This window comes from Oryctolagus cuniculus, chromosome 3 (assembly GCF_051225735.1).
Source record: "Oryctolagus cuniculus isolate XC-2025 breed Fujian yellow rabbit chromosome 3, ASM5122573v1, whole genome shotgun sequence".
NCBI classification, from domain to species: Eukaryota; Metazoa; Chordata; class Mammalia; order Lagomorpha; family Leporidae; genus Oryctolagus; species Oryctolagus cuniculus.
Window position 1 is genome coordinate 43,955,472 of NC_142869.1, and position 12,408 is coordinate 43,967,879.

Consider the following 12,408-nt stretch of genomic DNA (forward strand, 5'->3'; position numbering starts at 1 on the left):
CTCGTGGACTAAAGAGGAAATGCTCTTTTAGAAAATTTTTCCTTTGCATAGCCACTCCCCCCCCCAAAAAAAAGCATTTAAATATGTGGACATCTACTTCCTTTCCCTGTGTTCTGTTCCCTTTAGGGTCCAGCCTTCTGTGCCTTCCAAGTGACCAGTTAATTAACAATTCACTTTATTTGTAAAAACATGAGACTCCCTCTCTCTATCCAAGCATCTTTTCCCATTAAAGCATATTTCAAAAGGTGAAGCAACTACATTTGTTGTCCATCCTGGAGCAGTAAGGCCACCACAGGGATTCCAGACCAAGTTGAAGTGGCAAATCTAAATTATTAAGAAGTTTTTAGGATAGTGGGTATATCTGTCAGGAATTGTGTTCAGCCTCAGGAAATAGAAGACAATCATCAGATAGGAATTTGTTTTTTCCTAGATAGCTAGAAGCCTGGAGGCAAGTGGCTCAGTCTCAGAAAATCACCATGATCACTCCTACCTTCTTACTCTGCTGTCCTTAGCATGTGGCTCTCATCCAAGAAGATGGCACGGAAAGAGTACAAAGATGTTGAATCTATCCTTAGTAAAAAAATAATGGTTTTCCTTAAGGTCCTGCCTAGTAGACTTCCATTTATATCTCCCTGCCCAGAACTAGGCCACATGCCACCTTTAACTGCAAGCAATTCTAGCGAGGATTTTTTTTTTTTTTTTAAGAGGGGAAGAGGGAGAGAGCCAGTGAGAGAGAGAGAATGAACACTCCTATCTAATGGTGCAATCCCAAATTACCACAATGGCTGGGGTTGGGTCAGGGCTGAAGCAGGGAGCCAGGAACTCAGTCCAAGTCTCTGATATGGCATGTGGGTGACCTGACCTGCGGTATCGTAAATGCTAAGCTAACTGCTGGCTCCTGAGCTGAGTCTTTTTAAACTAGACACATTGTTGCCTTAACCAGAATTTGGGTTTCCCTGGCAATGAAGAAGCTCAATGGTTGGTAGCATGCAGTGCCTGCCCCAAGGAGCCACATGACATCTTTCAAATTCATTTTTAAGCAAATTCATTTGTAAGTGCCTACTAATATCAGCATCATCGTGGTACTTCTGTGGTGCGATGGAGATATTTGGTTGCATTGTTTGTCTAGGAGAGGAGGCAATGCCATGAGTGGATTATGCTGTTCCATTCTTAGAAGGAGCAGAGGCTGCCTCTTAGTCTGTTACACCAAAGAATCTTTGATTTATGTACTTAAGGCAAATGATGTTAATGGACTATCCCTCCCAGGGTTCTTTGGCTTGTGAAGGAGGTGAAACCAGTGGGCCTCTGGGTCAACCATAGACCAAAATCCACATGGCCCCTCACTTTGGCCCACTTCCATGTTCTTCCATGCTCAAAAGAAGAGAGGGTCTTCCTCTCAGGACTCTTCCTTTGGACCTTCTCCATCTTTTCTCTCTGTAGCTGTTATTGGCTCTGCTTTATCCCAGCTCATGAAGTAGACCCCTCATTGTTTCTTTGTGTCTTTGGGGACACAAGGAGGTACATGTGACCTGAACAACCTGTCTCATCATTTTGTTTGAACCTATACAACTCTCCTTTTCATGTTTTCTAGTTTCAGTCTCTCCTCTGTGCCTCTGTGAGCTTCAGACTAGAGTGGTGGGAGCAAGTTCAGGGTTATGAATCCTTCAGCCTCCATGCGGTGGGGCAGAGCCTGGAGGAGCCAGAATATCCCTTCCTGTCATCCTACATGGTCAGCGGATCTCCCATTTCCCACAGTGTGACAGAGAAATACTACCATTTTCTGTGTGCCATGAGGTTAGGGAACTTGGGAAACTCTGTGTTTTGCACCCATGTCCTTTCTTTCTTCCACACAACAGCTTAAGCACACACTCTCCCTTTCCTTTGTTCACTTAGGCCGATTACCTTCTGCCTTTTGTCTTTCATAAAAGACATCGCTAGCTGAGGCGATGACTTGTCCACTGTCTCCTGAACAATGATCCTGAAAAGCTGTGCTGAATAATTATGTTCCTAAAGTTGATTTTATGAAATGCAGGAAGTTTGTATTCCTTAAGTAAAAGGTTTCTTTGGGAAAACAAACAAACAAAAGCTGTGCTGTATCTCAAGTCAGTTGCAAAGCTTAATGTCCCTCTAGTTTATCCCATCTTGAGTTCTGCAATATTCTCCCAGTCATGCTCTTCCTTTCCTTTTTTTATGAAGGATTTGTAGATAGGAGCTCACCTCAACCCTGTTCTTGTAAGTCAACTTATTGCTGGAGCTGCTGCAGCTGTAGCCTTTGCTGTTTGCCTTATGGTCTGTTGAAAACATTGAAAACCCTGGCTAAGCCCAGAGGTGTCATCTTCTCTCCATCCTGCACTCCTTGTCTCACATTTAAATGCAAGTGTAGAAATTCAGCATGATAACAGGAGACCTCAAATAGCTAAAGCAATCTTGTACAACAAAAACAAAGCTGGAGGCATCACAATACCAGATTTCAGGACATACTACAGGGCAGTTGTAATAAAAAAAAGCATGGTACTGGCACAGAAACAGATGGATAGACCAATGGAACAGAATAGAAACACCAGTCAACTTATAATTGATCAAGGATCTAAAACCAATTCCTGGAGCAAGGACAGTCTATACAACAAATGGTGCTGGGGAAACTGGATTTCCACGTGCAGAAGCATGAAGAAGATCCCTACCTTACACCTTACACAAAAATCCACTCAACATGGATTAAAGATCTAAATCTATGACCCGACACCATCAAATTATTAGAGAATGTCAGAGAAACCCTGCAAGATATAGGCACAGGCAAAGATTTCTTGGAAAAGACCCCAGAGGCACAGGCAGTCAAAGCCAGAATTAACAATTGGGATTACATTAAATTGAGAAGTTTCTGTACTTCAAAAGAAACAGTCAGAAAAGTGAAGAGGCAACCAACAGAATGGGAAAAAATATTTGCAAACTATACAACAGATAAAGGGTTAATAGCCAGAATCTACAGAGAGATCAAGAAACTCCACAAAAACAAAACCAACAACCCACTTAAGAGATGGGCCAAGGACCTCAATAGACATTTTTCAAAAGAGGAAATCCAAATGGCCAACAGGCACATGAAAAAATGTTCAAGATCACTAGCAATCAGGGAAATGCAAATCAAAACCACAATGAGGTTTCACCTCACCCAAGTTAGAATGGCTTACATACAGAAATCAATTAACAACAGATGCTGGCGAGGATGTGGGGAAAAAGGGACACTAACCCACTGTTGGTGGGAATGCAAATTGGTAAAGCCACTATGGAAGTCAGTTTGGAGATTCCTCAGAAACCTAAAGATAATCCTACCATACAACCCAGCCATCCCACTCCTTGGAATTTACCCAAAGGAAATTAAATTGGCAAACAAAAGAGCTGTCTGCACCTCAGTGTTTATTGCAGCTCAATTCACAATAGCTAAGACATGGAATCAACCTAAATGCCCATTAACAGAAGACTGGATAAGGAAATTACGGGATATGTACTCTATAGAATACTCTATAGTAGTAAAAACAATGAAATCCCATCATTTGCAATAAAATGTAAGAATCTGGAAAACATGATGCTGAGTGAAATGAGCCAGTCCCAAAGGAACATATATCATATGTTCTCCCTAATCAGTGACAACTAACCAAGCACCTAAAAGGAGACCTGTAGAAGTGAAATGGACACTATGAGAAACAATGACTTGATAAGCCCTTGTCCTGACTGTTGAGGAACAACTTACTATTTTATTCCTTTTAGTATTTTTTGTTCTATTTAATACCATTGGTTGAACTCTTTAATTAACACACCATTATTCTTAGGCATTTAAATTTAACTGAAAAGTGATCCCTGTTACATATAAGAGTGGGAATAAGAGAGGGAAGAGATGTACAGTTCAGCACATACTCATTCAGACTTACCCCTAATGGTAGAGCTAGAAACATGCCAGGGGATTCCAATTCAATCCCATCAAGGTGGCATGTACCAATGCCATCTTACTTGTTAAAGTGATCAGTTTTAAGTTCTTAATTAATCAAAAGGATAGGATTAAGTGTCAAAGGGATTACATAAATAAGACCTGTGTCTGCAAATAATAATTGATAGAATTAAAAAGGAGAGAACAATCCAACATGGGAAGCGGGATACACGGCAGACTCATAGAATGGCAAATGCCCTAAACAGCACTCTGGCCTCAGAATCAGCCCTTAAGGCATTCGGATCTGACTAAAAAGCCCATGAGAGTTTCGTAGGCATGGAAAGCCAAGACACCGTGGCAAAAAAAAAAAAAAAAAAACAAACAAACAAACTAAATGAAAGATCTCTGTGAGATCACAGCAGAAAGAATGGGCCATCAAAGAAGGAGGTAACTTTCTCTGAAGGGAGGGGAAACTTCCACTTTGACTATGGCCTTGTCTAAATAAGCTCAGAGTCGGTGAACTTAAGAGGCTTCCATAGTCTTGGCAGCTCATGACAAGAGCCTTGGGTGATTACTGACATCATAAGTAAGAGTGTCAATTGTTAAAATCAACAATGGGAGTCACTGTGCACCTGCTCCCCATGTAGGACCTCTGTCCTTAATATGTTGTACTATATGAATTAACAGCATAACTAGTACTCAAACAGTACTCTATACTTAGTGTGTGTGGGTACAGTCTGTTGAAATCTTTACTTAGTATATACTAAATTGATCTTCTGTATATAAAGATAATTGAAAATGAATCTTGATGAAGAATGGGATGGGAGGGGGAATGGGAGATGGGATGGTTGTGGGTGGGAGGGAGGTTATGGGGGGAAAAGCTGCTATAATCCAAAAGTTGTATTTTGGAAGTTTATATTTATTAAATAAAAGTTGAAAAAAATATATCCAAAAGAAAAGAAATTCAGCATGATAATCTGTGGGGAGCAAGTCAGTAAGCAGAGTGCTCATTAATATTTTCCTCTTTGCCTTTTTTTCTCCTTATTTTAGAACTCATATTAGTCTTTGAACTAAGAGAAGACAGGTTATAATTAGCTAAAATGTTTTTCTTTCGTTTTTCCAGATGAGAATTCTCCAGCCAACTTCTGGGATTCTAAAAACAGGGGTGTGACAGGAACACAGAAAGGGCAAATTGTGTGGAGAATTGAGCCTGGGCCCTATTTCATGGAACGTAAGTAGCTGAGTGTGAAATATAAACTTACAATTGAATGTTGCATGGAATCTTTTCTGAATAGTATTTTAAAAGATTTGGTTCTGATTTACACATATGTGCCATGAAGCCCAAAACTAGAAAATGTAGCATTTTATAAAATGCTCATTCTAGCATACTAATATATTTTGAAAAAAAAAGTATGTGTATATACACACACACAAATTTAGACAACTGCATACACATAAAGGTAAATGTAGATAATATATATACACATTTACATACACCTTGTGAATGTGTGGCATATACATTTTTATGGTTATTTTTAATACTTTATAAATTGAATATACCTTTGTACCTATATTTGTTTTTTAAATTTTTGTTTATTTATTGATTTGAGACAAAGAGACAAACAGACAGACTTTCCACCTGATGATTCACTAGCCAGATACCAACAATGGCTGGAGCTAAGCCAGGCTAAAGCCAGGAGCAGGGAATTCAGTGGAAATCTCCCTGTGACTATCAGGGACCATATTGCTTGAGGCATCTCCTGCTGCCTCCCAGGGTGTGTGTTAGCAGGAAGCTGGACTCAAGAGCTGAGCCAAGGCTTGATCTCAGGCCATCTAATAGGGGACGTGGATATCTTAACCAAAGGGCAAATGCCCATCCAAATATTTATAATATTTAATTTCAGGAAATTGAAGGAATGATTCAGTGCTTTCATAATTTAAGAATGTTATTTTACTTCAAAACATGTCCTTATTACTTTTGCCAGGAGCAAAATACTTGTGCATTTGGATCTTGGTCTTTTCAAAGTGTTGATGAGATAGTCTGATGCATACTACTGTAGAGGTCAACTTACTAGAATAAGAAATTGACTACAAATTACTCAACCCTTGCCCAGTTAAGGAAATACTTAAATAGTACATAGCCCACAGAAATATTGCACACCTTTTTATTTTGGGCAAAGGGGATGTTTTTATTTGCCATTAATATTGAGAACATAGTAAATACTCCATATATTTTTGTGAAATAGATAGAAAAATGAATGAATAAATGATTTCCTAGTTAGGTTAATTTGTACATTTACAGAATTGATTTTTTCTTTAATGTAGATTAGATGGACTCTAAAATTTTTCTGAGTTGTTGAGCTCTATATAAGAATTATGATTTCTTTGTGCAAGAAGAGTACGTGTAGACTAGTACTGAAAGATGGTATGTACTTGTTAAGCCTTAAAATACATAGTTCAGTTTTATTAAATGAAAACCAATTGCAAGAATATCTTTACTGAAGCATATTTGAAGTCAACATTCATTACTCTGAATTCCCTTCAAAGATATCGTAATTTTTTCTACCATCCTCACTTAGCATTCCAGAGCTTTCTCTAAATCCTGTTTCTGCCCCCCAAGAAATGCCTTCTTTTTATAGTCTGAGTTTTCTGGCTATATTCTGTCTTAAAATCTGAAATGGAATGCAGGTTTTAAGGCAACACTTGTGATTCAATAAGAAGCAGAGGTGATAGGGCCTGCACTGTAGCATAGTGGGCTAAGCCTTCACCTGTGGTGCCAGCACCCCATATGGGGCAGGTTCATTTCCCAACTATACCTGTTCCTGTCCCAGCTCTCTGCTATGGCCTGGGAAAGCATTGGAAGATGGCCCAAGTCCTAGGGCCTTTGCATCCATGTGGAAGACCCAGAGAAGCTCCTGGCTCCTGGCACATAATTGGCCCAGCCTGGGCCATTGCAGTCATTTGGGGAGTGAAACAGCGGATGGAAGACCGTTCTCTCATCTCTCCCTCTCTCTGTCTGTAACTCTACCTCTCAAATAAATAAATAAAATCTTAAAAAAAATGCAGAGGTGAGTCCTGGATTATAGGGGAGCCAGATACAGGCAGCATAGGCCCAGCCAAAAGCATAGCATATTGGGAAGAGCTTGGAAGAAAAGGTGCCACCATGTAGACCAAGGCTGTTTCTGGAATGATGGGTGATTCCTTGGTCTTTTCTGCTTAACTTGTCAGCATTGGCTTAGCTGGCATTACCATCTAAGTAGTGAGGGAAATACATGATAGAAAACATGCAGGGGGAATGAAATGGGGAATCGCTGGTTTTACTTCCAGTGACATTCCTCCTGTGATAGGAATCCAGGGTTTAAGAGGCTGGTCTAACTGAGAAATATTACCAACTGAACTTCAGGGAGCAAAGGTGAAACCATCTTCCTGCTGGATCCCAAGTGCTGAAGGCTGCTGGTAAGGACTGAGTGCTTATGGAAGGTGCAGATTTCTATTATGGGCTTTGTGAACACCTGGGAAGAAGTCAGTGTCACATGCTGCTGTAGTTTGGAGCATCATGTGAGGCAAAAAAAAAAAAAAAAAACAAACAACAACAACAACAACAAAAAACACTTAAACAGAGTCTCTCATTTGCTATGATTGATTTTCCTTCTCCTCCAAAAGTGTTGACAGATTGTAATGGCCTGGCTCATTAGGCTATAGTAAATATCTCTGTCTTGACAAACATTTTCTCCATAAATCCTTCTATTATTTAATAGAAATGGACTTGACATTGAAGCTAGGAATTGGGAATTAATAAAGATTTTTTTTTACTTTTTCCTTTTTACTTTTGTTTAGTGATTCTGCCTTAATTATTCAAACAGAAAATTGGGAGCATTGTGTAGCCTGATGGTAAAACTAGAATATTCACGAATGTATATTTTTTGACTAAGAAGAGTAGTAGAAACTAAAGTTCAGGACAATGAATAGGAATTTCAAATATATTCTGTTTTTCGGTGAGCCTGTCTTCATTACTCAGAATGAGTCCTGCCCAAACACACATCTTCAGTTCTGCAATGTTAAGAAAATGGATTGGGGAGATAGTTACATTACTGCTTAGAAGTAAAGTCTGTGAATTTTAGATGTAAGAAAAGACAGCTATAGCAGTCATAAAAGGACTTTACAGCATCATGAAATTTTGTTTGAATCTCTGAAGCTGATGCCATAGAAATTTTAAAAAATGGGATGGGAGGGTTAACTTATAAAATTCTTTTTTTTAGGATTTATTTATTTATGTGAAAGAGTTACTTAGAGAGAGGAGAGACAGACAAAGAGAGAGGTGTTCCATCCGCTAGTTTACTCCCTAGTTGGCTACAACAGCCAGAGCTGCACTGATCTTAAGCCAGGAGCCAGGAGCTTCTTCTGGGTCTCCCATGTGAGTGCAGGGACCCGAGGACTTGGGCCATCTTCTACTGCTTTCCCAGGACATGGCAGAGAGATGGATCAGAAGTGGAGTAGCTGGGCCTTGAACTGGCGCTCTGCAGGCGGTGGCTTTACCCATTTAGCCACAGTACCGGCCTCCAAAATTCTTGATATTTTTAGCTTCTAATCTTGAAAACATATGATTTGTAAGAACCTTTGTTTTCTTCTCCAGAAAGAAAATGTGTTTCACTTTAGCTCAACAGAAATCTATAAAAAGGAAAATTCAACTTCTGGGCAAACCTGGATTTGAGCACTATCCAAGTTTTCTCTCCTCCTCTTCCTCCTCATTCCCTCCCCCTCTTCCTCCTCCTTCTTTCCTTCTTCTTTCTTCTCTCTCTCTCCCTCCCTGCCCTTCTTTCCCTGTCTCCCTCCCTCCCTCCCTGCCCCTCTCTCCCTCTTTCCCCCTCCCCCTCTCACTCCTTCCCTTTCCCCCTCCCCCTCTCTCCCTCCCTCTTTCTTTCTCCTTCTTTTTCTTCCTTTCCCTTTCTTATTTTTCTTTCTTTGGCAGAGAAACAGAGCAAGGGAGAGGGACAGGAGCTGCCATCTCATCTACTGCTTCACTCCCCAAATGCCTGTAACAGCCAAAGCTGTGTCAGTATTAAGCCAGAAGCCAGGGCTGAATCCAGGTCTCCCATATGGGTGGCAGTGACCCAACTGCTTGAGCCATGACCTCTGCCTTCCAGGGTGTGCATTGGCAGGAAGCTGGAGGCCAGGAGTTGATCCCAGGTCCTCCAATGTGGGACATGGGTCTTAACTGATAGGCTAAACAACAACCCCATAGTTTACTTCTGACTGTAAGACAGCTTTGGTGGGGCTGGCACTGTAACGTAACAGTAGAGCTGCTGCTTGCAGTGTCGGCATCCCATGTGGGTGCCAGTTCGAGTCCTGGTTCCTCCGCTTCTAATCCAGCTCTCTGCTGTGGTCTGGGAAAGCAGTAGCAGATGGCCCAAGTGCTTTTCTTCTGCATGTACGTGGGAGACCTGGAAGAAGCTCCTGGCTCCTGGCTTTGGATGGGCTCAGCTCAGGCTGAGCCATCTGAGCCATCTGGGGAGTGAACCAGAGGGTAGAAGACCTCTTTTTCTCTCTCTGCCTCTCTGTAGCTCTGCCTTTCAAATAAATAAATCAATCTTTTTTTTTTTTTAAAGCCAGCTTTGATTTGCCTGGTTAAATCTCAGAGGAGGCAGGAGGCCCAGACTTAGATTATTTCAAGTTGTACATGAGTAGGTTTGAAAGAAAAAGACTGGTTTAATTTGGGGTAGCTGACATTCCTGGGCTTTAAAGGAGAGAATCATCTTCATCTGCTCATACTTGGCATAAAACTGTCAAATATTCCTCAAACCAGGGCATGTTTGCTCACAGCACCTAAATGGCTCATCATACTGTGTGCATTCTTTAATTTAAAAATTCAAGAGGTTTCAAAAGGTGTTCTAGAATTCAAGAATGTCTAATTATTCTATATAGTCTTTATCATAAATTGGGGTCACTTATTAATAGATTCATTCATGCCTGCTTTTTTGTCTGTCCTTCTTTCCTCCCTCCCTTCCTCCCTTACATCTATCCATCCATCTTCTCCCCATCTCCTCAACCTTTAAGAAGTGTTTGAGTGTCAACTTTGTGCCAGGTGCTGTTCTAGATAATCAGTAAATCCTGGATCCATAAGCTTAAAAGTCAGAAAACTTCATTCCACATTGTTGTGTACTGAATTGCTTTGTGATCAAAAAGGATAATAACAAAACCCTGATGTTTGTATAAATTATACAATGTTTACGTTTCCACATCTTCGTCCTAGAAAGTAGCTATAGAATTCAAAAACAACATTAGAGATGCCATTAGCATGGTGAGTGAAAGTCTCATCTCCAAGTGATGACACTCAGGTTGGTGCCTGCCAAAATAGATATCTTATGAGATCATTTTTGTTGGGAGAATTGGTGTGGCCTTAATCTCTTATTTTTACTGTTAAAGTCCCTATTCTAATTTTCACCATTCCTAAGCCCCTTCCCATTGGTATCAGAAGGGTCTTTTTGTCCCTTGGGTTGATTTATGTTTGAGGTTCATTTAGTTCCTAACCATATTAAGCTTCTGAGCCATCTACACTAACATTGTCCATCTTTCATTTTTGTAGTTGTTATTTTGAGTTTCAGCAGAGGAAGGCTTGGCCATTTCAGACTGCGCTTGGCCTTTGTTAAAGAGAAAATAACTTGCATATGATGTAACTGACAAATGAGCATGTCACTGGGAATGTGGGCAAATTTCCTTAAAACCTTGAGGATCAAAATGTGTTTACTTTGTCTCAATTTGTAGCCTCTAACTAGGAACCATAATATTAAAAGTTTCATAAAGGCATGTAGGGTAATGGTTTAAAGAATAAATTGCAATTAGCTTGACTTTTTAAGATTAGTCTATTTTAGTGAAATAGAAATGATGAAGAAGGGCATTTGCATTCTATCCATCTTTATGGTTCAAAATATTCAACTTGTAGAAACTTGGGGAAAATCCAGACTTTCTAAATAGGAACAAGCTGTTAACTACTGCCTAAGTGAATCTTGTAGCTATTTAAGGTGATGGACCAGATCCCAGTCTTTGAAGCAAAATCCCTTCTTGCAGGGAGTGGCCTTAGAATCTTTATTCAGAGAGCGCTTGAAATGTAATCTTACATAAATGAGGCGAGTTAATGTAGCTGAGTTGAAATTGCTTTTAGAAGTCATTTTAAGGGGCTGACGCTGTGGCACAGCAGGTTAATGCCCTGGCCTGAAGTGCTGGCATCCCATATGGGCACCGGTTCGAGACCCGGCTGCTCTACTTCCAATCCAGCTCTCTGCTATGGCCTGGGAAGGCAGTGGAAGATGGCCCAAGTCCTTGGGCCCCTGCACCTGTGTGGGAGACCTGGAAGAAGCTCCTGGGTCCTGGCTTTGGATTGGCACAACTCTGGCTGTTGGGGCCAACTAGGAAGTGAACCAGTAGATGGAAGATTCTCTCTCTCTCTCTCTCTGCCTCTCTTCTTTCTGTGTAACTCTAACTTTCAAATAAATAAATGAATAAATCTTTTTAAAAAAGAAGTAATTTTAAGTAGGTAATATATGAGAAAAATATAATATTTAAAAGATACAAAGTAAAAATACAGGTCTTCCCAACTTTGTGACCTGTCACTGGTTTCCCCACCCTGAAGGCAACCACTGGTACCAGTTTTGTGTTCTTTATCTGTAAATATTTTATTCATTTGCAAATTCAGAAATAAATTATTCGGTACAGTTTTAATTATTATTTTTGAGGTGTCATATATTTTTAAAAGATTTACTTATGTATTTGAAAGTCAGAGTTACACACACACACACAGACACACACACACAAATATTAACAGAGAGAGAAAGAGAGGGAGAGATCTTCCATCTGCCGGTTCATTCTCTAGATGTCTACAATGGCCAGAGCTGAGCCAGGCAGAAATCAGGAGCCAGGAGCCTCATGCAGGTTTCCCACTTGGGTGGCAGGGGCCTAAGCACTTGGGCCATCTTATGTTGCTTTTTCCAGGCCGCTAGCAGGGAGGTAGATTGGAAGTGGAGCAGGTGGCACTCGAACTGGCACCTGTATGGTATGCAGGCCTCGTAGGCAGTGGCTCTACCCACTATGCCACAATGCCAGCCCCAAGATAGCATATTTTTAATTTACATTATAGTCAAAGGCTTAATGCTCCATTAAATAAAGAGGTCAACATGGTGCAGTGGGTTAAACTGCCACCTACAATGCTGGCATCACGTATGAATGCTGGCAATGAGCACTGAGAAGGGTGAGAAGGGGGAGGCTTCATGTGTTAGCCCATAAGGGCCATAACCCATAGAACCAGATATAGGTTCAAGAAGAGGAGAGTAAGATTCAAGTTGTATCTTCCTGCTGCAGTCCTACAGAATGGTTGGGGCCAGTCATGAATCAAGGAGGTATATTTTGGTCCCTTTCAATAATTTTCAGGATACTTTTGCTTATAGTTACTAAAATAAAGATTTGGTACCCTCAATTTAAGTGTTTACAACGCAGAG

The 12,408-nt window shown here is 40.5% G+C and overlaps 1 protein-coding gene across 8 annotated transcripts in view; it reads left to right on the forward strand.

The window, feature by feature from the left end:
* HECW2 (HECT, C2 and WW domain containing E3 ubiquitin protein ligase 2) overlaps positions 1–12,408 on the forward strand; it is a 452,881-nt gene that overhangs the window by 285,601 nt on the left and 154,872 nt on the right. For all 8 annotated transcript variants that reach the window (XM_089330142.1, XM_089330141.1, XM_051849332.3 and 5 more), the window contains one exon: positions 5,043–5,150. In XM_089330142.1, the coding sequence (XP_089186268.1) occupies positions 5,043–5,150 (108 nt within the window). The remainder of the gene's footprint in view (positions 1–5,042; positions 5,151–12,408) is intronic.